The sequence below is a fragment of the Malus sylvestris genome, chromosome 3 (assembly GCF_916048215.2).
Source record: "Malus sylvestris chromosome 3, drMalSylv7.2, whole genome shotgun sequence".
NCBI classification, from domain to species: Eukaryota; Viridiplantae; Streptophyta; class Magnoliopsida; order Rosales; family Rosaceae; genus Malus; species Malus sylvestris.
The window spans coordinates 21,091,073-21,118,104 of NC_062262.1; the positions used below are offsets into that span (position 1 = coordinate 21,091,073).

General features: G+C 35.1%; 2 protein-coding genes across 2 annotated transcripts; one reads left to right on the top strand and one right to left on the bottom strand.

Annotated features, from left to right (window-relative positions):
* Positions 1-400: 400 nt before the first annotated feature.
* Positions 401-15,212, top strand: LOC126614377 (uncharacterized). Its single transcript, XM_050282035.1, has 11 exons — positions 401-819; positions 974-1,056; positions 2,200-2,321; positions 2,575-2,848; positions 3,001-3,097; positions 3,745-3,799; positions 3,915-4,047; positions 4,172-4,326; positions 7,848-7,915; positions 14,138-14,745; positions 14,863-15,212. The coding sequence occupies exons 1-5, from the start codon at positions 434-436 to the stop codon at positions 3,045-3,047; spliced, it is 912 nt and encodes a 303-aa protein (XP_050137992.1). The 5' UTR covers positions 401-433; the 3' UTR covers positions 3,048-3,097; positions 3,745-3,799; positions 3,915-4,047; positions 4,172-4,326; positions 7,848-7,915; positions 14,138-14,745; positions 14,863-15,212.
* Positions 15,213-25,353: 10,141 nt separating this feature from the next.
* Positions 25,354-26,346, bottom strand: LOC126617054 (uncharacterized mitochondrial protein AtMg00810-like). Its single transcript, XM_050285125.1, has one exon. It carries the CDS (start codon positions 26,344-26,346, stop codon positions 25,354-25,356), a length of 993 nt encoding a protein of 330 aa, XP_050141082.1.
* Between the last annotated feature and the right edge of the window lie 686 nt (positions 26,347-27,032).

Here is a 27,032-nt window from a genome sequence, read left to right on the forward strand (position 1 = left end):
AGGTGTGTAAAAAGTAAAAAAGAATACGTAGATAACATAGCCCAATACAAAATCCAAATATGACTATAAAAAACTAAAGTTGCGTCTTTAAAATACACGTTGCCTAAATATTATCTTGAAGCATACCCAAAAAAATAAAAGATACACAAAAAATCAATCCTATCTGCAAATACATCTTCCAATGCCAAAACAAGAAGCTAGGCATTTACCATGAGCAATGTAGGTCTCAGTAAAAAATCTTTCCGAAGAAAACCACTTAAAACAAATCAATCTGATAGGAAAAAAAAAATGAGAGCCGCATTACTATCTACTAAAACTCAGTTCCCGTCCACTGTTCATCATGTGAGAGGGGTTACTTGTCATCAGCAGTGAACTCCTCAAGCTGCCCTCTCATTCCTTCCTTCCTGCTTCTTTTCTCCCTTGCTGCAAGAAAATGACCTTCCTACCCTCGAAGCCAGCGTTTTTTTTTTTCCAGTCGAATTGTCTCCAATCATCGCTTCGACTTCTCCTTTGGGCAGGTGTTTGGCCTTTTTGTTGCTTTTTCATTTTTGTCTCTCCCATTTCTCTTTGTGGTCATTTTCTACTGTTTCTTTCTTTCATAAACTGCCGTTGCTTTCTTTGGTTTGAGACTACGTTTTCTTTCCATTCACGCCCTTTTATCTTCGTGCAGTTGGAGATTAAGAGGTTGTGTGTTGCTAAGAAACCATGGTTCGGTCGTGCTAGATCTTTTTGCTCCTGGGACGCATCGCGTTCGGTTTGGGAGGATCTCTTTTGCTGGGGGACATATCGTTGCCTGCAAAATTTTGGGTGTTTTTTAACGTAACTCTTTGTATTTTTCTGTTTTCATTTTAGATGCATGTATAGATTTTGTATTTGAATTTTTTTCCACATTTTTAACATTTTTTTAAAGGTTTGTGGGTTTCGATTTTGTTTTTTATTTTGGGGGATTCAAGTTTTAAATTTTTTTTTGTAGCTTTGGAAAACATTTGTGTTTAGCGTTGGAGAGACTATTTGCAGCTCGAGTGTTTCTGCGGTTAAGTGAAGATCATCTGTTGGGTGAGATCTGGATTTGAATTTTTTTTTAAATTTTTTTTTATGCAGAAGTTTATCTGCTCAACCATGGAAACCATTGGCCACAAACTACGTTTTATGTATTTTTTTTCATCGTTTCGTCTATAGTTAAGACTGTTGTTTTATTCATAACTTATTAGTTAAGGTTTGATTAAAGGGAAAGGGTGTGTGTGTTGTCTCCTCTGTTTTCAATCTGCTTATACCGTTCAGATTTATTCTTTGATTTTATTCTTAAAATGGAAGTTCTATTTCGTCTGTGTATGTGTATTTATAGCCAGCTTTTGTTAGTATTGTCTGTCGATCTTTAAATTTTGGTTTTCTTTTTTCATTTTTTGATTCCTTTTTTAGATGGTATGTTACGGTTTTGAAAAGAACATGATAAGTGTTTTTAGTTCATGAAAAAAAGGTGGTATAAATTAGCTGGGTAATTTGTCAATGTTTAAATTTTGGTTTTGTTTTTTTAATCTTTGGTTGTTTTTTTTAGAGATTTTGTTATGTGTTTCAAAAGAAGATGAAGGGTGTCTTTGATTCTTCAGAAAAGGGGTAATGCAGTGAAGTCAGTCAATTATTTGGATAAATAAACTTCATGCATTGCAGTGGGATAATTCAATTTTATGTTTATGTGTCTATGTATTTAAACTCAATGTTTATTACAATTATATTAAAATGGTTCAATGTTCTCAAGTTTTCCTAATATTAAAATTGCTTCCTATTTTTTTGTGGCAAGTTTTTCTAAATGATGAACATGAACATGTTGCCTGTGATAATTTCTGTGGTAAAAAAAAGTATGGTCTTCGTTATATTTTTTATGTTCATTGTTTTGTTCTTTTTAATTGTGAGTGCAATACATTTTCATAATTTAAGACTAAATTAACAAAGTTTATTCGATCAATGTTCATATAGCTTGTGAAGTAATTAAAGGACCTTAGTAGTTTAATTTGCTATCTGAATGTTTTTAATTGCTGAGAAAAAAATATTGCACTACAAATCATGTTATTATGCAATTCCTGTGTGAAAATTTGTTCTTTGTTTAACTATTCGTTTTAACATTTTAATAATAATTATTGCTAAATTTGTATTTTATCTCATGAAGTTAAATGGATACCACATTTCTAACTCCCATTCAAGAATTGCAGCCATATAGAAGAGCGGCAAAGATCAAAGTTCGAATTTGTAGAATATGGAAACCAGACATTCCAGGAATGGATGGAAAAAGTATGGGACTTCATTGTATATTAGTTCACAACAGGGTAAGAAATTTTTTTGCAATGGTTTTTATTATAGATGATAAAAGTAATAAGCAATTGAACAAATTATTGTTTTCTTTGGTATGTTTATTTGGATATTTAGTTTTAATTTTTACTGTGTAATGCCGCGCTTAATGTTTGGTATTTACATGCGCAATCATGTGAGCCAAAATGTAATCTGCACTATCATTCGTTTGTTGATCACATTTGTGACCCATCTTTTTCTTTTTCCTTTTTTATATGATGAATTGCAAATCAAGATGCAATTGAAGCCTGCTCAACAGAAATGAACCATGAAGTCTTAGCGTCAAAAGTCCAGGCTGGGAATTGCTATGAGATTACAAATTTTCGCATCAATAGAATTAAAGGCGAATACATAGTGGTGCCAAATGATAGCCAAACTGTGTTCACGCACAAAACAGTTTTCAAGAGAATTACAAATGAGTTTCCACGCATTCTTCACCACAGATTTTTCTTACAAGACTACAATATGCTTTATCCTCGGTTGGATCGTGTTGATATACTGACAGGTAATACTATATATTGACACACACATATATATATATATATATATATATATATATATATATATATATATATATATATAATTGTAAAAACATTAGTGTTTGTGTCATTCAACAGTTTCTAATCATCTTATCACATTTGTTTGTTAAATTACAAGATGTGGTGGGTCATGTGAAAGGAATGCAACACTTAGAACCAAAATAGGTCAATGAAAGAGTTGTGCAAAAATGTGACATCATGCTTGAAAATCTGAGGTAATTTTTTTCATTTAGTTTTCATTCTACCCACTTCGTAAAAAATTAAAATATCATCTAATAATTTTATGTCCTTTGATAATTATATAATTGTTTAACTATGACTGCATATTTTGTCAGTCAATTTTTTTAAAAAAATCTTTTAATTGAGTGGTAAAATTCTTTTTCAAATTGGACTTTGATGAAGAAAAGAAGAGGCAAAACTTACACTGTGGGGAGATGTTGGAAAGAAATTTTCTTCTCTGTCACTAGAAGCTTTGTTCCCGCCAATTATCACTGCTTTTACAAGTTTAAAAGTGAAGTTGTACTAGGGTATTTAATTTAACAAAATAATGATCAATTTTACATCCTTCTCTAATAAATTTATTATACAATTTGTCTTAAATGTTGTCATTTTATTTAATTTGAATATTGCTATTCTTTCATTACATAGATACACATGCATTGTTAATTACAACATTTGCTTATACTTGCATATGTTATCATATGAGTTAATAAATTATCATTCCCTTTTGGTACTACTTTTTGAAAATTTGTAAAAACTAACTCAATTTGTATTACATTGAGGTATTTAAATTATATTGGTAGATTTTTTATTTTTGTTAATTGTTTGTTTTCACTTTGATTGTTGTTTTCTTTGTATGCAGCAGTGTTATCCTAAACAGCACTGGACATTACAGAAATAAACTCATACAAATCAGTGTGAGCATATTTAATGATGTTAAAACATACTGAATATGTGTTAAATATTTTTGGAATGCAAAATTTTTTGTTTCTGCAATATCATCGAGATAAAATTACATATTAAATGTTGCAGGTTTTCGAGTTCAGCATATTCTCTAAGAATATTGCCCTCCTCTTCAAACGAAGTAAATGATGTTGAAATCTTGCAAGCTGCAAAAAAAATGATAATTGATCAGTTGGGTTTTTTGGATCCAAATTTACACAAGGTATACAAATTGATCACATGTTATTTTCTTTGGCTAAAATTTTGTCATTGGATTCTCACATTTTTAACAAAACATATTTATTATGAACATCACTGATGCAAATGTTGGTTAAAATATTTTCTAGGATGATACATTTTTGTGTGAAGCATCTGTCAAACGCTTTGACACACATCACAACTGGTGGTATAGTGCTTGCCCAACCTGTGTCAAGCAAATGCATAAGGATCCAAGTGGATAGTTAACTTGCCACAAACACCCAAATCAAATTCCAACTCCTTGGTATTTTCTTCTTTGTCTTAAAGTAGTGAGTTTGATTATTAATAGTTTCACCAATCCCTCACCTCTAAACTATATGTCCAGCAAATTTAGCACTTCACTTACTATGTAAAAAACATATATTTCCATTTAGCTCTAATTGTAATATCTTTCTAATTAAATAAATCTATTATGAATAACAGTTTTTATGACAACTCGTCCCAAATTTTACATTTTTATTAATTTTAAAAGCGTGATTTTACGAAAATACCCTTAGAGGCGAGGGTATTGACTTTCGTGGATCAGCATACAGTAAGGTGTATGAATTAATCCTTTGGCGTTTTCCTGAAGTACTCGACATTACGGACTCATAGGCGCAAGCAGAAAAGGGTTTGGGGTTGCGGTTAAAGTTTTACGGAACTGTAAACTCGAGAAGTATTTTTGTTTTAGTCACTATTTATATATTTTCACATATTTTATAATGTTTATAATTATTTTTCATTTTAGTTATCTAAACAGAGGAAGAAGAAAAGAAAGAAGAAGTGGGGGAACGGGGAGAAGAGAAGAAAGAGGGCCACTGACCAATCAGAAAGAAGAGAGAGAGGGTGGACAAATGGGGAGAGGAGAGAGGAGAAGATGACCAACCAGAGAAGGGGGAAAGGAGAGAAAGGAGAGAAGAAGAGGAGGAGAACCACCGGGTTCACCATGACCTCTGCCCAACTCGGCGGAAATGCATGAAATTCGATGCTTTATCCGGTCAAATTCCGACGAATTCCAACAACCTATTACTTGGGAACTCCTCATCAATCATTCCTTTTCAATTTCCTATACAAATTGGACAAGATTTGGTCTTGATTTCGTGGCAAAAACACCGGTGGCACCATGGTGTTCTTGGTGGCAATCTGCCATTTCTGCAATGATTTCTCTCAATTGCCACCACCAATATACTTCCCTTCAGCCAAGAAACAATGCCAATCATTGATTGGAGCAGCGGAGTTGATTTGAGAACGAATCAAAGCACCCCCAAACCTAGGGTTCCGGCGGGTTTTCATGAAATTGAGGCTTTTCCAAGCCAAATTGGCCTTGGTCATAGATATGAAAGTTACTCTACTCATTCAGACCTTCATTGTTGTAAATTTTGGTAATTTTTGAAAATAGTTGAATTTTCGGCGAGTCGTGGCGGCGCGTGGCCAAGGGACCGTCGATGTTATCCTTAGGCTAAATTAGATATCTTGAGTTCAATTTTGGCAATTTTATATCGTAGGTTGATCGTTTGGACCTAAACTCATTTGGGTACGTTACTTGGTAAAGATATGAATCGATGATCCGATCGTTGGATCGTCACCAAACTTTAATATGTTATAGTACATAATATTTAAGGACCATAGAAACTTACGGATAAGAAATCCGACGTACGGATTTTCCCGAATTGGATTTGTAAGTTTATAAATTAAAATGTTGACCGCCATTTGGTTTTGGCAGTTGGCGGAGATCCGACCGTTGGATCATAATGAAACCTTAGGATGTTGTTCTATAAGCATAATGTGGATCTTTGGAGGCAACGGATCAAAAACCCGTGATGCAGATCTTTCGAATTTAATTACGTAGTGATGCGTTTTATGTAAATTATGTATTTTATCGGTCAGAACTCTGAGATGTGATTTGATAATTGATCATAGGCGAAGATGGTTCGTTATATCTTGATATGCATGCTAGGGAATCGTAGCGCAGACCTCAGGTGAGTGGGTCTTTTCCTTTCTATCGTGTGTGTCTATATATATATATATTTGACAATTCCATAGACGTTTATAAATTGAATTGTTGCATAATTATTGTGAACTACAAATGGCTTGATCCTTGTTTAGGGTACATGTGCAGTCTAACGAGACGTTAGACACAGCCATACAAGAAGTGAGACTAAACAATTGAGGCAATAGTCTTGTGTAGGGAATTGAGTAATGTGAGGGACATTGGTAGAAAATGTAAGAGTCAACCTTACGACTTGGTGATTAATTGTTGGTCATAAACCAATGTGTGAAGAATAAAAAATTTAAAGCAAGGAAACCTAAGTAATGATAGTTATTTAAACTAGTGTCTAGTTGGGCTTATCACCGGTAATTATTCTTGAAAATAAATAGTTCGAGAATAGGGAGTTACAGCTTATGCATTTTTATGCCATATTATATATATACACATATATATTTATATATATAAGTATATATGTATATAATTGATGATGCTATGGTTTATCTATATGTATATTACCCGCACATAATTATTGTAAACGCTTGAAGTGCAAAGGTAAACGCAGGACATCCAGGTAAGTTCAGGTTAGTTTATGGTATTAGTTGAAATGATGGAGTTATGGCATGACTACATGCATGTTTTAAGCAACTCCGACACTGTCGTACGGGTTGCCCATGAATCGTACATGTTATGTTGAGATACATTGAGAGCTCATAAATTTGCACCCTAGTGTTAGTGCTCCCGCTTGTGGCCAGGGCACAGTCCTTCATGTGATGTTCACCTCCCGCACCTTACGCTCACCTTGGATCTAAGGTAGGTGCACAGTCCTGTCGTACAGACCACTATAAGTGATTTCGACTCGTAGGTGACCCGCAATTATTCGCACAGCCTTCACGTGATCGTAGCACTTGAGTGTATTTATTTACACCAGTCTTGTCGTACAGACCACTTTAGGTGGTTCCGACTCGTGTGCAGACATACTTATTGAGCTATGGATAAGTCGTACAAGTCACTAGAGGTGACTCCGACTTATGAGCTAGCATATGTGATGAAATATGTGATGAGCTAGTATATGTGATGAGATATGTGATAAGCTAGCATATGTGATTAGATATGTGATGAGCTAGCTTATGTGATGAGATATGGGATGAGCTAGCATATGTGATGAGATATGTGATGAGCTATGTGATGAGCTAGCATATGTGATGAGCTATGTGATGAGCTAGCATATGTGATGAACTAGCATATGTGATGAGATATGTGATGAGCTAGCATATGTGATGAGATACGTGATGAGCTAGCATATGTGATGATATACGTGATGAGCTAGCATATGTGATGAGATATGTGATAAGATAGCATATGTGATGAAATACGTGATGAGCTAGCATATGTGTTGAAATACGTGATGAGCTAACATATGTAATGAAATATGTGATGAGCTAGCATATGTGATGAGATATGGATAAGTCGTATAGGTCACAAAAGGTGACTTTGACATATATGCTAGTGTTGATTGATGAGATATGGGTGCAGTCGTACAGGTCACAATATGTGACTCCGACTTGCGTGCTAGTGTGCGTTATTAATCACTTGATTATTGATATTGCTGATGAGATGTTGTGTTGTAACATAATTATGGATTTACAGTTGATACACTCATGATTTCACATTGATACGTGGTATAATTTTTCTGGAAATTGTACAAGTGTTGTAGCAAGGGGTCATAATGTTTATATGGTTTCTATTAAAATTTTATATCCAAGGCCACTCACTCTTGTTTTATTTTCACCCTCTAGATTTTATTAGCTATGCTTTCTTATCGTCGAAGATTCGTGGCGATTCCTAGTTGGAGATTCTTTCGAGGGTATGATTCTTAATCCTCTACTGTACTTACTTATGCTCTAACGTCACATGTGAAGTGGATTCCTTCTTGCTCACTAGTGTACTCTGGTACTTAGTCACTCTTAGGTTTAAATTTATTCACATTTTTCACATCATCACACTTTATGGCTTCGTCACCTTCCAGGTGTTGGCCAGCGTAGATCGATTCGGAGTCCTAGTGGACATTCCAAGTTGAGGTGTGTTAGTTTGGTATTAGAGCATAAGTTGGGTAGTATTGCGCTCATCACACATGTGATGCGAGCATTCTTGGTTCTCGAGTCTAATGTTTGAATCTTGCAACCTCGTCGAATACGAAAAATATGTTAGTTGTTCCAAAGTTTTGGGCAAAATTGATGATTTATCGATCTTTAGAAGATCATTTTGGCGAGTGTCTCTATATTATAATCAAAGAACGTTTATGTCAAGGAAAGGTGTGGAATTGAGACTAGTTGATGGCCCTAACATGGGGTTAATGTATCATTATTGGTGTATCGCTAAGAACTTGCAGGTCAATCTCATCATTATTGTTAACCATCATTATTAAACCTTTTGAGAGTAGAAATAAAAAATAGTTTGATTCCTTGGCGATATTCGGGAGGATACCACCATTCCACTTCTTCGTACTACATTAGTTTTCATGCGTCTTTTCGCACAAATCCTATTTCAAATTGGTGGTCTATGTAACAAACTTTTGAAAATTAGAGTTTCTCGTGAAACTTGTTGAATTCATAGTAGTCTTACCAAGGTATATAACCAATTGGAATGAACTATTTTATCCATGATTTAAAGTCGATAATTATCATCTTTGCTCGGAAATCAAATGATTTCTCTGAGGAGAACGTGTCTGAAATCTTTATCAACCTTGGAACTTCGTATATATACTTATTTTTGGAAAGGACTAAGTTTTTGACAGTGGCAGTAAAAGAATTTAATTAGCAGCTATGAGTGTACTATCATGTATCTTTCCAGTTGTACAAGGACATATTTATTCTTGAATACTTTCAGTTGTCCTATTCTATTTCAGTTGGAAGATATGGGTGTTGATATGGAGTTACCGTTAACCATCAAGAAATAATCTGAATGATTATAGTCATATTGTTATATGAATGGAGTTGAGAAATATCATTATACCCTTTCAGTTCGAGGCATTTTGTATGTGTAGAAAATGTGAAAATCAATAATCGTGATGCTGAACCAATGTTACACTCATATGGTGTTCCAATTGGTGGTAGTTTTACTTAAGTATAAAGCAGTATTCTTCTAGCCTCAAAACTTAAAGTATTGGCGATGATTTATTTTCTTAAAATGGGTGTTGAAATTTCAACAACAAGACACTTGTGAAGGTAACTACGATAGAAGTGGGATGTTGTTAACGTGTCCGTGCGACGTGATCTAAAAGTCCTCGTTCGTGACATGTTTAAATGTGGGATAAAACTGAAATTAAAATTGAGACTCCATTTGGTGTGTTGGAAGAGAATTTTCAATTTGGGCGTTTTGCCTTTGGTTAGAGCAGGAAAGATGTTTGAAGAAATAAAATTCATAGTTTCTATACAACCATAGTTTCTTCTCTGTTGCTTTCGGAGGATGATGACATTATGAGAAAATTGCTCCTAGGCTTTTATATGAGTTCTGGCAATCAAAAACCCAATAAGATTATCATCTTGGTGTATTTATAATTCACCATGTTACGTGTTTCACTTCCAAGCCTTTGGAAGTCTTTTTAAAGGCTATTAGTATTAGATGTTTAGTATCACATTTCCACCCCTAAACTAACGATTAGATTGAAGCGAGTTACTCAGACTTTAGTGGACGTGTTGCATTTTGCTCGCCTCAAGAGTTGTATGGGTGTAACATACCATTATCTCTATTTTAGTTGCTTGTAACTATGGTTGGCTATGATACCATTAGAGTTGATATACATGGACCTTATGCACAATACATGATTGTTAGACACTTAGCCTTACTAGAGTTATGTATAACTGAGGTTACATTCCTGGTTATGGGTATGGCACCATTTGAGATGTGGTAGCAATTGTGAGTTGCATTAGAGAGTTGTGGGTAGGTATTAGAATGATGGAGATTGTGACATGGAAATCTTATGGTATGGACGATGTTATTTGAGAAAGTAGTGCGTGAGCACGTTTGAGACTTATTTAGACGCTGTTTGTGTATTTCCCAATGGGGGGCACGCTTTTTATATTGCACCTCCGGGAATTCGTTACTTATTTAGCATGACAACAGGGAGTTGTCGATATCACGGACTGCGGACCGTATAATCAAAGACTTATTTGTTGGATTAGTGGAGCAAATAAATATGCAGGTCTTTTTTACGTTAGTACATATATTTTATTCTTCCCTATCTTTGAACCTTGTGTAACTATGATTTTAAAATTATGGGGATGAAATTTCCTTAAGAGGGGTAGATTGTGATAACCTATCCCAAATTTTACATTTTATTAATTTTAAAAACATGATTTTACGAAAATACCCTTAGAGGTGAGGGTATTGACTTTCGTGGATCAACATATAGTGAGGTGTATGAATTAATCCTTTAGCATTTTCCTGAAGTACTCGACATTACGGACTCGTAGGCGTAATCAGAAGAGGATTTAGGGTTGCGGTTAAAGTTTTACGGAACTGTAAACTCGAGAAGTATTTTTGTTTTAGTCACTATTTATATATTTTCATATATTTTATAATGTTGATAATTATTTTTTGTTTTAGTTATTTGAAAAAAGGAAGAAGAATAGAAGGAGGAAGTGGGGGAATGAGGAGAAGAGAAGAAAAAGGGGCACTGCCCAATCAGAAAGAAGAGAGAGAGGGTGGACGAATAGGGAAAGGAGAGAGGAGATGATGACCAACCAGAGAAGGGAGAGAGGAGAGAAAGGAGAGAAGAAAAGGAAGAGGAAAATCGCCGGGTTCACCATGACCTGTGCCCAACCCGGCGGAAATGCATGAAATCCGATGCTTTCTTTAGTCAAATTCTGGCGAATTGCACCGGCCTACTACTTGGGAACTCCTCATCAATCATTCCTCTTTGATTTCCTGCACAAATTGGACAAGATTTGGTCTTGGTTTTGTGGCAAGAGCACCGGTGGCACCATGGTGTTCTTGGTGGCAATCCGCCATTTCTGCAATGATTTCTCTCAATTGCCACCACCAATATATTTCCCTTGAGCCTAAAAATAATGCCCAATCATTGATTGGAGCGACGTAGTTGAGTTTAGGACGAATCAAAGCACCCCAAGGTTCCAGCGCGGTTTCCATGAAATTAAGGCTTTTCCAGGCCAAATTGGCCTTGGTCATAGGTATGAAAGTTACTCTACTCATTGAGACCTTCATTGCTGTAAATTTTGGTAATTTTTGGAAATAGTTAGATTTTTCGGCAAGTCGGGGCGGCCGACTGCCACCCACGGCGGCGTGTGGCCAAGGGACCGTCGATGTTATCCTTAGGCTAAATTAGATGTCTTGAGTTCAGTTTTGGCAATTGTATATCGTCGGTTGATCGTTTGGACCTAAACTCATTAGGGGTACGTTACTTGGTAAAGATATGAATCGACGATTCGATCGTTGGATTGTCACCAAACTTTAATATGTTATAATACATAATATTTGAGGACCATAGAAACTTACGGATTTTCCCGAATTGGGTTTGTAAGTTTATAAATTAAAATGTTGACCGTTATTTGTTTTGGCAATTGGCGGAGATCCGACCGTTGGATCATAATGAAACCTTAGGATGTTGTTCTATAAGCATAATGTGGATCTTTGGAAGAAACGGATCAAAAATCTGTGACGCAGATCTTCCGAATTTAATTATGTAGGGATGCGTTTTATGTAAATTATGTATTTTATCGATCAGAACTTTGAGATGTGATTTGATAATTGGTCATAGGCGACGATGGTTTGTGATATCTTGATATGCATGCTAGGGAATCGTAGCGCGGACCTCAGGTGAGTGGGTCTTTTTCTTTCGATTGTGTGTATATATATAAAATTCCATAGACGTTTATAAATTGAATTATTGCATAGTTATTGTGAACTACGAATGGCTATATCCCTGTTTAGGGTACGTAGGCAGTCTAATGAGACGTTAGATGCAGCCATACAAGAAGTGAGACTAAACAATTGAGGCAATAGTCTTGTGTAGGGAATTGAGTAATGTGAGGGACATTGGTAGAAAATGTGAGAGTCAACCTTACGACTAGGTGATTAATTGTTGGTTATAAAACAATGTGTGAAGAATCAAGAATTTAAAGCAAGGAAACGTAAGTAATGATAGTTAATTAAACTAGTGTCTAGTTGGGCTTATCATTGGTAATTATTCCCGAAAATAAATAGTTCGAGAATTGGGAGTTACAGCTTATGCATTTTTATGCCATATATATATATATATAAGTATATATGTATATAATTGATGATGCTATGTCATGGGTGAGTATTAGATTGCATCATGGTATATCTATATGTATATTACCCGCACATAATTATTGTGAACGTTTGAAATGCAAAGGTGAACGCAGGAAACCCAGGTAAATTCAGGTAAGTTTATGGTATTAGTTGAAATGATGGAGTTATGGCATGACTACATGCATGTATTAAGCAACTCAAACATTGTCGTACGGGTTGCCCATGAATCGTACATGTTATGTTGAGATACATTGAGAGCTCATAAACCTGCACCCTGGTGTTAGTGCTCTTGCCCGTGGCCAGGGCACAGTCCTTCATGTGATGTTCACCTCCTGCACCTTACGCTCACCTTGGATCCAAGGTAGGTGCACAGTCCTGTCGTACAAACTACTATAGGTGGTTCCGACTTGTAGGTGACCCGCGATTATTCGCACAGCCTTCACATGATCGTAGCACTTGAGCGTATTTATTTACACCCAGTCCTGTCGTACAGACCACTTTAGGTGGTTTCAACTCATGTGCAGGTATATTTATTGAGCTATGGATAAGTCGTACAGGTCACTAGAGGTGACGTCGACTTATGAGCTAGCATATGTGATAAAATATGTGATGAGATATGTGATGAGCTAGCAATGTGATGAGATATATGATGAGCTAGCATATGTGATGAGATATGTGATGAGCTAGCATAAGTGATGAGATATATGGTGAGCTAGCATATGTTATGAGATACGTGATGAGCTAGCATATGTGATGAAATACTTGATGAGCTAGCATATATGATGAAATACGTGATGAGCATGCGTATGTGATTAGATATGGATAAGTCGTATAGGTCACAAGAGGTGACTCCGACTTATATGCTAGCATTGATTGATGAGATATGGGTGCAGTCGTATAGGTAACCATATGTGACTCCGACTTGCATGCTAGTGTGGGTTATTAATCACATGATTATTGATATTGCCGATGAGATACTGTGTTGTAGCATAATTATGGATGTGCAATTGATATACTCTTGATTTCACATTGATACGTGGTATGATTTTTCTGGAAATTGTACAAGTGTTTCAGCGAGGGGTTATAATGTTTATATGGTTTCTATTAAAATTTTATCTCCAGGGCCACTCACACTTGTTTTGTTTTCACCCTCCGGGTTTTATTAGCTGTGCTTTCTTATCATCGAAGATTCGTGGCGATTCCTAGTTGGAGATTCTTTCGAGGGTACGATTCTTAATCCTCTACTGTACTTACTTATGCTCTAACGTCAATTGTGAAGTGGGTTCCTTTCCGCTCACCAGTGTACTCTGGTACTTAGGCACTCTTAGGTTTAAATTTATTCACATTTTCCCACATCATCACACTTTATGGCTTCATCACCTTCGAGGTGTCGGCCAGCGTAGCTTGATTCCTAGTCTTAGTGGACATTCCGGGTCGGGGTGTGTCAGTTTTTGTTCATCAACTGCATTATCTATTTTTCTTGCCGCTATAAACTGAATTACAACATCTAACTTTCATTTTCAAACATAGGTACAAGTTAACCTTGGTTTTTCAAGATGAAACTAATGAAATCAGTGCTTTAATAACTAATTCCTCACTTGTGAACCATATATATAGCAAATTTACCACTTCACTTACTATGTACAAAACATATATTTCCATTTACTTTGATCAATGAAATCTTTCTGATCAAATAAATCAATCATGAATAATGTTTATGTTCATCAACTGCATTATCAATTTGTCTTGCTATTGTAAATTGAATTACAACAACTAACTTTCATTTATTCTTCAGGATGAAATTGATGAAATCAGTGCTTTGATCATTGGTAAATGAGGGGAAAAATTATTTGGTACAAGCTGCAAAAATTTGGTCTTCAATTTGACACTAGGGGATCAACAGCAGTTGCCAAATGAATTTTTAGACTGATAGGCCAGAAAAAAACTTTCCACCTTCGATTTAGCAAGCTCAAAAATTACATGAACTCCAATGATCTTCTCATCCACAATGTCTTGGAAGATGTGTCCATGCAACCAACAACACCGCTACCTCTTTTCAGACAAGTGGCAATGTCTTCCACTACAGTATCATCATCTACCTCAACCTCAAATGCAAGTGCCCAATCATATAAAAGAAAGAGGGAATTAGTCAGTAGATCATTTTTTATCGATGCCAAGAAAAGGTAATACATTGGTGAACAACTATCTTTGCCGTCTTTAATTATTATTTTTTTTCTATTATGCATCCCTATTTTTCAATGTTTGCCTTGCTTTTATAACAATGATATGGAAGAAATTTCAGAAGCTAGTGTCCAAGATTTTGATGAAATTCCTATCAAGTTATTGAAAAGGTCTTCTCCAACTGGTTCAGAAAAAAACATCTCTCCACCAAAAAAATATTAGGTGACCATTTGTCTTTATTATATTTTCCAGATTTTAATTTTATTCTTGCATAATTCTAACATTTGTTTTGATGTTTTACTTTTTTTTTTTCCTTTCCTTGGATTGCTTCCTCAACAGTCAAGAAGGTTTGACGCAAATGCTTCATGTTTTGCTGAAGAAAAACAAGGCATAATATGCATGCTTCATGTTCTGCTCAAGAGAAGCATGACATAGTTATTATGGATTTTAATAAATCCAGACAATGTTTCTCTATATCTTTTGCCAACTGAATAGCACAACATGGTCTAAATGCCTTAATATTTTTTGCATGTGAATAGCACAATGTTGCTAATGTTTTTGGCATGTAAATAGCACAATGTTGCCAATATATTTTGAGTGTAAATAGCACATAACTTTGTAATATTTTTTGAGCAACTATTGCAGCCAATGTAAAGCTACAAACCACTAAATTCAAATGTCTGCCTGAATCATTTTTTGCATGTAAATAGCAGTATACCAGGAGCTATTAACCCAGAGTCCGTATCCTATGTTGCACTCCTGTTTTACAAGAAATTTTTCACACATTTTATTTGTTGAACAATTTTTCAAACATTTCCAATTTAAACAGTTTTAGTGTTTTTCTCAAATCATTTTTACATTGTTTGAACAAAACATTTGACACAATTTTAAAACCCACAGCAATGCGCGGGCAATATAATCTAGTGTTTTACTGTAACCCAAATTTAATCCGCATTCATAATCTTCAAAACCTTATCTCCAAAATCGTGTAGATAATTATGAACCAGAACACGTCAAACTGTTCAACCACCTTTTGTCACAAACTTTGCCATGGTCCTTCTATACAACTTCTCTGCTTTTAGTCGTTAGATCAAATTTTAAAGGCTGTGATTATTTGATCCTTGGACTCTGGATGTATAGGCTCGGAGAGGATCTCTTCCCATCTTTCCATAATCCAGACAGATTTCGAGATTTGTATGTATCTACTACACAAATTTCGAAATGTAAATTCATTCAATAGTAAAAAAATAAAGTAGTAAACATTTCCCCAAAATTTAAACCCAACACTTAATTTTGTCGTGAGAGTAAGCCAACTTGTGTTGAAATAAACAAAGAGAACTAAAAATGAGATTGAAAAGGATACAAGTCTTAAAAACTCACGACACTGAATTAAAGATATAAATGGAAAACAAAATTAGATGCCAAAGGAAAAAACAAAATGATCCACAATCCTTCTCATTCATCCATTTCCTTCAAACGTGACTATACATAATTTCCAAAGATCTCGAGTAAACGTGATTGACTATGGATGAGGAGATATGCTACGTGGGCTTCATGGGTCATGACTACACCTAACAATTTTTTACACAATCTATTAACCTGACCCGAAAAAACATGAAATTAGCAGGTTTGGAGTCGACACGATAATGAATTGGGTCATTATCGAGTAATCTCATAAGCACTTGTTAAGATAACGGATCGGTCTATGTATACATGCAAGTAACCTGAAACACGGTAAGAAAAACATTAATTTTATAATTTTATACCACTAAAAATTATAAACAAAGCTTCATGGTTAATTGGAGGTCCTTATTCCACCAGCAATTTGTGAATTGGACTTGCACAAAGCTTCATGGTGTGGATTCAGTCGAATTTACACAGTGACATATTGAATGTTCCATTTTATGAGTACTTGGAAAACTTTTCTCATCTTGATAGTTCAAATACTTCAGTGAATTCGGTGCCTAATCATCAACCAGAAGGTGGAAACCTTTTAAAAGTTTGAGACTTGAGAAGAGAAGATAAATCAAGTTTAAAGATTTTCTTTGAGACAATCTTGTAGTCTTATTTCATTAGTAAACGAAAATACATTGTACAAAATTACAATTCTATATCATTAAGCTCGCTATTATAAACAAATAAGTTTCAAAATTAATAAGATTGTCAGTTTGTACAATGTATTATATATCTCTATATACAAAAGGAGTACGCCAAAATAGTGAAACATTTGAATATCCCTAAAATGCTATCACTTGATAAGGATGAACAACCCATAACTACCCAAATAAAATGCGGTCAAAATCGTAATATAGAAATATAGCTCTGATGTTATCACAAATTAAAATACCAAATTCAGAATCACAGCAAACCGTTACTAACAAAAAAAAATCAGTTTCACGGTTTCACCCCACACTGCAGGTTGTTTGAGTCAAACACCACTCCTCCCGTTCAACCTTTGGCCAGGAAGTACTCTTCCATTTCTCCACACGTTTCATTTTTTTTTTTTTAAGTTGTCCACTAGATTCTTCTATTGGTACTCAATTCTGCGATTAGATGCGGCTCTCATTCCATTTCATTTCAAGAGAAGGCATGCAAGTTCAAGAAAACCTAACTTTCCTTTTCCTTCTGCCATTGTTTCGATTACTTTGTTCTCCATTCTGTTTTTAGGAGTTTGATTACTTTCAAATTTCAATTAGTTTTAATTTGGTCTATTTGATAGACCGACTAACCGCCGTATGACATTGCAACGAATTTCTAAGTTGATGTATGACATCCCAATTTTCAAAAGACAAGGTATGAGTTTGTTCTCTGACCCAAATTGAGGTGGTTTTGTGTAACTTACCCTTTTTTTAAGCTGAAGTTCATTATAATGCTGTAGCTCTATTAAATCTGATTTCTTCCTTTGTTTTGCTTACGATTTTTTGTTCAATAAAACCCAAAACACACTCACACAAAGGGGATAAAATTCTAGGCTTCTTGGGGGTTTCTAATGTCATTTTAAATTCCATTTAAATAAGACAAACAAGAACCCAAGAATACTAATCCTAGAGTTGGCCGAACACCCCTTCACCATGGCTCTAAATTTTACTCCAAAATGCTCATTTGAAGTACATCTACAACTCTTGAGATTGCAAATTTTGACAAAATCTCACGTGAGAAATTAATAAAGCTTGCATTTTTAATTTGTTTGTGTGTGATTATTCATTAGTTGGTTTGATTGAGTGATTATATATAAATTTTTTGGCGATGACGTGCTAATGGCATTCCAGAGCTGATTTTCTGACAAATTTTGTAGCAAAATAATTCTAATGGTGCTGCTTTGTGGATTTTGCATATTGTTACGGCTACGTGCGACCTCATCATCTGTATTCTCTGTGCTTCTGTTTTGTGCTGACGGGTAGAGCTGCCATGCTTGGTGCGATAACGGTTACGTGAAGTTCCTAAGGCTCAATGTAAAGGTAGAGTTGTGTCAAGTTTAATGCATGTTTTCTATTTCACATAAATGATAGAATTCCTAATTACTCAATCCTCTCATCCATGTTTATTGCTTTACATTCAATTATTTGCTGAGACCTGTAGGTGTATATAGGTTATATTGATTGTTAAGATAGCAATTTTAACACTTTTTGTTGAATTTTTCAAGTGGTCCACACTCCAACAACACGTCTGCCCCCTGCACGTAGGATCCAATTAGTAGGTCACACGTGTGGGAGCCAAGTTGGGGCTCACCCAACACGCGGGGTCAATGGGACCCACCCAATCATGTGGCAACATTGTGAAGGATGATTTTGTGAAAACATGTTCATTTGAGCAACATCATATAGCATGCAATTAACAATTAAAGGCGGAATCATGCTTGCATGCACTCAAAAACAAAACATTACCCATGAAATTCAAAGCCTAGTAGATTGGTGAACCAAAACTCAACTCAAAACAAAGTGAGTTGAAATTATACCTTTGTAGATTCCTCTTTGCATAAGCAAAGGCTAATCACCCAAATAGAGGGCCTTCATTCCTTGCATCTTAAATCTATGGATTTGGATGGAAGAATAGGTTTCTCCAAGTTCTCAAAATAGAGAACGTCTAAGTATCCACACCAAGGTTAGATTGGAGAAGAAAATGAGTGACCTTGGAGGAGTAGTATGGCTAGATACACCCTCCAAGGGGGCCGGCCTCCTAGAGAGAAAAGGAGAGACATGTTCTCTCCAATTTTCTCCAAAAGAACCCATAATGAATTTTAGGCTATAAAGTTCTTTATATAGTCACTTCTTTAAATGACCTAAAGAACCAAAAACCCTAATTCAACACACATAGCCAGCGGGATATGGGCTTTTGGGCCTTTGTGAATCTTTATTCATTAAATTGTCATACAACTTAAGTCAATGGGCTTGACGTTCGAAGCCTATTGGGCCTTAAGGTCCAAAACTATCCCGAGGTCTTTAACGAACTTATTCGTTTGATTAATTAACATATTAATTAATCCTTGCCATAAATAATTAAACCATTTAATTATTCTTACTCATCTCCATTGTGTCTTCAATCTCCACCTTACACGGTGTACGATCCATTAGGTTCCTTTTAGCGAGGCAGTGGGCGATTAAAACTCTTTAAAATCGATTGTGAATTGAAACTTACTTTCAATTCTCCCTTTAGTGATTATACACGTTTAGGGCTTCCACAAACCAAGAATGACACCTAGCAGCATATCATGGTTACCCAAGCTAATCAGAAGAGGTAGAGAACCTATTCAGTTTAGGATTACAAATGCAATACGGTCTTTCTCTAATACAATACTCTTGACCACATTGTTTGGTTTGATAGTTTATTCATGTCTACTATCCAATGTGATTCGTGTGCTTATATGATTACCTTGAATGTGATTTGGAACGACTTTCCTAAATCTCATTCATACTCTGGCCAGAGATTCTAAATCATATCATAGAGTATTCTCCCCCAAACGATTTGAAGGTTAGAGATCCCTTGTTGTGCATTCACTTGCCTCCATAGCTAAGTGGCTTAACCCCAACGATGCCGTGGACACCCGCGGATGGGGTGACTTTGACATAATCAAAGATCAAGGACTTAACCACAAGACAAACGTGATGCCTCAGGTCAAAGGACTATTTTGCATTATCCCAACCATGAGTTCTCATGTGACATGAATATGAGAACTCTTCGTTGATCGTGTTCAGTGAATATGAGTTCTCATTGTTGTAAGCTTCTATATGGCAATATATTTTGCATTCATAATGGAACACACTAAAGTCATTACTTTAATGTTTCCATCCAAATATCTCTTTAGTCATAATAAAGAGATATCCGTTTATCTCTTCATTCATAATGAAGAAACATCCAATGATGGATTAGATTCATAATCTAATACATTTACGCTTCCTTTATGTTACTCTAATTCTTCCTCATTCTTTGAGGAGTCTATCCTTTAGTATTTCTTAAATATTTAAGGACTCACTTGACAGTTGCCATGGTTCTGATCCTAGGCTTGCACTGATATCGTCTTGTACCGTTCTAGGTACAACTCATATCAATGTTTTTCATACAATATGAAATACATAAATCCCCTTTATGCGTATGCATAAAGGATTCTATTTACGCATTATTTCTTTAGGAGTCAAAAAGTACATTCTCTTTGAGAAGAGCAACTTCTTAGTCTCACTAGAGTTGTCCTTCTTATTGAAGTTTATCATTATATGAGAAACTTCCTAGCATCTATTGTCTATTATTAGGGATTGATATAATCCAATTATATCATGAAATATATCATTATAGATTTCCATCCCATGTATATAGACTATGTCTCCCATATACATTCTATCTTCATATAATGTTTTAAAGTCATAACTTTAACGAAGAAGTATTCTTTTCATTTCCAAAATTAATATATCAAATATATATTTAAATTTTAGGAACATGATTAACTCCCATATACATTCTATCTTCATATAATGTTTTAAAGTCATAACTTTAATGAAGAAGTATTCTTTTCATTTCCAAAATTAATATATCATATATATTTTAAATTTAGGAATATGATTAACTCCCACTAATCTTTTGTAAACCTAGTAAACAAAAAATTCATTTACATCTTTATGAGAAATCAGACGATTTGATCATTTTCTCATAAGATGCTCATAGCTCCCACTAGCTTGCTTAGATTCATGATGGATGGATCTCTACAACTTACATGTCTTGTGATTCATAGTTTTAGACATATATTATTAAGACTATCTTAATAATGGTTTCGGAAACCCATATTATGTCCAAACATTGAATCACCATTTAGTTGTAGCTAGCTATCTTCGAATTAATTGAAACCAAGACTATCTCAAAGATGGTTTCTTCAAAGTCAACCATTCTCTTTGATTGTAGTCACCTTAAGCTACCAATTAGCTTATGAAGGTTTCATTATTTCGGGTCAAATGGTACTTTACCATTTCCTTGAGTATATATCATATATACACTCAATGTAGTCATAAGGATTTTCATTCTTATTTCTTCGAATTAAGAGGTGCAACTCTATGACATAGTCATAAAGTTCAAACCATTCAACTGAGACGGTTTATAAATCCTTCTCGACTACCTTGGAGCTTTTGGTATAGGAACTAGGTTGTTATATTTGTTGATTATCATCTTGTCTCTCAAAGAACCCATTCTTTGATTTCTATCTCTCGTTCATTTGCTCTTAGGCAAATCACATTGTAGGATTACAATGAACTACCCAACAAAACAACATTTGTTAGTTGGTTTATAGAAGCGATATCCAAAAGTTAATTTAAGAATATCCCACAAGATTGTTATCAAACAAATATTGCTTATTAGCTCACAACCCCAAATCTCAACATGCTTGAGATTTGTCTTTCTTTCCAACTACATCTTATGGAGTGATGTAAAATTTGGAAGATCTTCTAATTGACAATCATATTGTTTTAGAAGTATATATCCTATATATGGGTAATAGATAACATCTAACGAACTAAATCTTATTCGAGTTCGTTCTTCTCCTTAATGGTGAAATCTATTATCTTATGATGCTTCTTTCCTTGATATCTTTCAAGGAGACTCATCTAAAGTGTTTCTTTACCTTGGATCAAATCTAAGGAGGTAAATACTTTAGACGTCTTACTCATCAACTTACATTTCTTGAATTCTTTGAAAACTTTTGCAAAGTATTCGGACTTGTGTTTATTCAAAATAAACTATAGTCCAACCGAGAGTGATCTTCGGTGAATGTCATACAACATGAGTAGTATTATGTTTGTGGACAAGTGCCACTAACATCTAAGTGAATTAACCTCAACAACTTTGTGATTCTTTCTTCTTTCCAAAAGAATAAAGATTCGAACATTTCGCCTCTATACAATTTTAACAAGAAGGTATTGGATCCGGATCTAACGATCCAAAGCATCCATCTATGACCAACTCGTAATTTATGTTTTAGAGGTATCACAACTTTAGTTGGGATTAGTCACTACCTTGCAACCTTTTGGGTTTTAAGCATCATTATATTCTAAACAGTTAACACTACCATATCATCTCTACTATAGAGACAATCAATTAGATTACTATAATCCAATCATTGATTAATAAAGAACAATGTTTTGTCAAACAAAACATTCATCCATCTTTACTATAGTGACGGAATTAAGTTCCTTAAAATTGGAATGTAAAGACAATCTTTGGTTTTTCCAATTTCTTTGGTAGTTCTTATGAGGAAGTAAGTACTATCTGCCTTCGCAGAGATCTATATTTTATTCACGTTCCGAATGTGAAGCACCTTTTCTTCTCTCATATATCTTCTACTTCTTATTAGTCACACTTTTACAACGATTGTAAAATAAAGTTGCTAATATGGAATCATGCATTCAAGTAGAAGAACCAACTGTTTTGAACTATTCAAGAACATTTTACAACACCTTCGAAAGGTGTGTTCTTGACACTTGCAAGACATTTCTTGCAAATACCCCTTCCAATGTCCATCCTTTCATAAAGAAAGTTTGTTCCCTTGGAGTTATCTTTATCTTCTTTATTTGACTTTCACCTTTGACTACATTAGTCATGGTCCCTAAACTCCCACTATCTCTCTTGAAACTTATTTCAATTGTGTTATACACATCAAACATTTTGGAGAGCATGTGTTTATTGTTCACTACATAGTTTACAATAAACTTAGTGAACCATTAGGATAGGGATATAAAGGTGAAGTCATAGCCTAGTTTCCGTCTCGTTAAGTGGTTTAACACTTCAACACTCAATGATTCAAAATCATCATATGTCCATGTTGATGGACTATTTTTGTCAACCAACCATTATGTTCTAAACATAATTACAAACTTTCAAGAGTTGTTCAAGGCAACTCTCATTTCTTCATACAACAATTTGTAAGTGAAGAATTATGGCACATAAAGTGTCCATGCCCTTGTGCTTTCTTCTAAAGTTCCTTGTTCATGTAACAAAGAAACAAGCATTAATGTTTGTATTGATTAAGGGTTGTTCAAAGCAACTCTTATTTCTTCATACAATAATTTGTAATTGAAGAATTATGACATTAAAAGTGTTGTCCTCTTTATGATAGACCTTTTCTAACATATTCTTCTAATGATACATTATCAATCGGAAGATTGTGAGGATGAAACTACTTAGGTACATTTAAAAGCCATTCAAGACAATCTATGGTTTTGTAGTACCAAGTTCGGAAACTAAAGCTTTCGGCTTTTATTTGTCAAGTGTTGGATAGCGTTTGTAAATATATTGGTAAACAAATACATAACGAATATAAATGGATTGATTTTAAGCCATTCGATCCGGGTCTTTAAATCAAATAGCACCACCCACTATTTTTGGCAAATTCCATATCCCTCATTGGAATTCGAGAGTTTTGGAGGAAACTCTTAGTAGGGTATGGGAGACTCACTACTACCAAGCCCACCTCAGAAGAAAATCATATTGGCTAGCGTTAATAATAATGAGAGAGTACGCTTACTCATTTGCATCTCTTGCAAGTACCCATCTTGTTTGGCTTCTAGAGAATGATACCTCAGAAGAATATCATATTGGCACATTGCACTTAGTTAAGTCATTCCCACCATGCTAGTTAAGGTAGGGGTTCAAGAATGGCCTCAGAAGAATATCATATTGACCACACTCGTTGCCTACCTTCACTTCATCATATGTGTATAGACTTCTCCTGAATGTAAGCACATACTTTGCAACCCCAGAACTGGACGAATACGGTGTATGAGTCACAAATGATTGAAGCCCACCACGGTGGAAGGCCAGGAAATAGTGTTCAAAGCACTCTCACGCTTATCAACTTAATAATGGTTTGGTTGAGGGTTTTAGGTCTCATCACATATAAATATTCATTTTAATCTTATTAAAACAATTTTGGTCCTATTACAACTATTGGTCCATTTGATTGTTTTAGTTGTATATAATACTCCCACTATGCTTATAAAATGGTTCTTAAAGCAAGAGTATATGATACTACTAACATAACCTTTGCATTCATTTGATGGACTATATAGTTGCCTTAGGGCCTTAGGATGACTATGAACCTTTGTTTAGATTCAACACGAGCCTTGTGTTGAATCTCGGTCTAGGGATGGTGATTGATTTTAGTTACGAGTTTAATCACATTAAGGCGTGTTGTCTTAGGGGCGTTGGACCCAACTACTTCATTTTCATGCATATCAAATAAAGCAAGAAAGAAGTACTTCAAAGTAAAGGTGAGCTTATGCTCATTACAACATTTGCATAAAACAAATTACCTTAAAGTAAAGAAGGACTTATGCCCTTTTACAACATTTGATCAAATCAAATTACAACCAAAATCTAATCTACACATTCCCATGGTTCAAACAAATTTGAAATGGCCTTTCACATAGCTCAATTATATTAGGCTTAGGTTCATAATCACCCTTTAATTAATTAACACTTTAACTAATTAAATTGAATGCAACATTTTCATTTGGTTTTTGTATCCATAAAATTGATTTACGTTTAGGATGTGTCTACGAAAGAATGGTCTCATGAATCTAACTTCTTTAGATTGCATTCTCCCAATCACATATTCCTTGGACTTATTGTTTAAGCATATAACATTTATATGAGATGGCTCAAACAATAATGTTTGCCCTTGATATTAAACTAGATTAGTTTAACATGTGAAATGTCCGTAAAGTATCATCATATGATTGGTTTTAGGGCACATTTCCAACACATTGGTCTACGTGGAGCCAAATTGGGGCTCACTCATCGCATGAGGCCAAAGGGGACCCATCCAATCACGTGGCAAAACAAGCCCATTCCTTAGCTCTGATACCATGTTGAATTTTTCAGGTCAACATGCCGAGGGTCCCCACTCCAACAACACTTTTCAACATCCGATTTGTCCATCTCCAAGTCTATGATTTTTATTTACTTGAAATGAATAGATTCTAGGCGTTTTATTATAGTGCCAACTCGCCTTTCTTACATTCACAACAATATGGACACTTTTCTTGGCAATATAGTGCTTAGCTAAAAATTAGAACGTTATTCAGGTGTATTGACTTTGTTCAATTAACCACTGGCCCTTTTATAGTTCATTTTGATAATGTTCTTCAATCTAACTGACTGATCCACAAAGCAATTGAAAAAGGATTTAGAGAAGGAATTTAGAGAGAGAAACAAGAGAGAGAGCTGAAAATGCATTTCTTCTTTATTAAGCAAAACAGCCAACCGCCAAGGCTTTTTTAGCCTTCCTTATTAGTTCATGAGACATTACATCCATTGGATTAATAACATGACAGATGAATGACACGTGTCCTAGTACTAATCTATTACTAATCTATCATCTTCCCTTAATGTCATGCTTGGATAAACCAAGCATGAGATTGTTACAATGATAAGAAAAAAGAGGATAGCACAACCCTTTTGTTCAGCATATTGTTTAGCAAAGGAACCAAACTGGAGCTCTAAGAAACCATCTTGCACCCTTTCCCGAACAAAGTGACAATCTATTTCAATATGCTTGGCCTTTGAATGCAAAACTGGATTAGTTGCTAGGGCCATTGCAGAGATATTATCACAATGCAACACAGGAGAATAAGTTGTAGTAACATGCAAATCATGCAGTAATTGATTAATCCAAACTACTTTTGCAGTGGTGGAAGCCATGGCCCTGTACTCAGCTTCCGTGGATGACCGAGAAACTGTATGTTGTTTCTTAGAACTCCATGAAATAGGATTAGAACTAAGCAAAATAACAAACCCAGAAGTTGATCGTCGATCATTTGGGTCACCAACCCAATCAGCATCTGAAAATGCCCTCAAATCCAAATCACCTGATTGAAAAGTAATACCATAACCAAGAGTCCCTTTCAGATATCGTAGTATTCTTTTGACTGCCATATAATGACATTCCAAAGGATGATGCATAAATTGGCAAACTTGATTCACAGCAAAAGCAATATCAAGCCTGGTAAATGTAAGATACTGAAGAACACCCACAATACTCCTAAAGTGACTGGGATTAGAGAAAGGAAGACTACCCGACTTGAGTAATTTCTGGTGAGGATGACAGGGAGTGGTGCAAGGCTTAGCATCAAACATTTTTGCCTTGTGTATAATCTTAGTAGCATACTTAGTCTGATGAACAAACAATCCTGATTGTTTATACTCAATTTGTAGTCCTAAAAAATAATGTAAATCACCCAAATCCTTCATATCAAATTCAGTGCAAAGTTGAGACATAACAGCACGAATTAAAATCTCATTGTTACCTGTCAAGATGATATCATCAACATACAAAAGTAGCACAACCATTGACCCATCAACATCATATTTGACAAAGAGTGAAGGATTAGCATAAGATGGTTTGAAACCCAGCTGAGGCAAAAACTTTGTAAATCTATCATTCTAGGCTCTTGGAGCCTGTTTTAAACCATAGAGGGACTTGTTCAACTTACAAACAAAATTTGGATGAGTAGAATCAACAAAACCCTTTGGTTGAGTCATGTACACGTCATCTTGTAATGTTCCATGAAGAAAAGCATTTTAACATCCATTTGTGTAAGCTTCCAGCCAAAATGAGCAGCTAAAGCAAGAATAAGCCGGACAATTGTGGGTTTATCAATGGGACTAAATGTCTTAGAGTAATCAATGCCTGCCTTTTGAGAAAACCCTTGGGCCACTAACCTTGCTTAGTATCTAGAAATAGACCCATCAGCATTCTTTTTCACTTTGTAAATCCACTTACAACCAACCAAGTTCTTGTGTGGAGGAAGAGGAACCAAAGTCCATGTCTGTTGAGTATGTAAGGCTGCAATCTCTTCTTTCATAGCATCTTGCCACTGAGATAACTTGGCAGCTTGAGCAAAAGTAGTAGGCTCAAAGAGTGAAGTGTCAAAAATCAGAGTAGCTGACAAAGCTTTCCTTTTTATAATACCAGACTTAGATCTTGTTTACATAGGGTGAGAATTAATAGGAGCAATTGGTAACACAATTTGTAA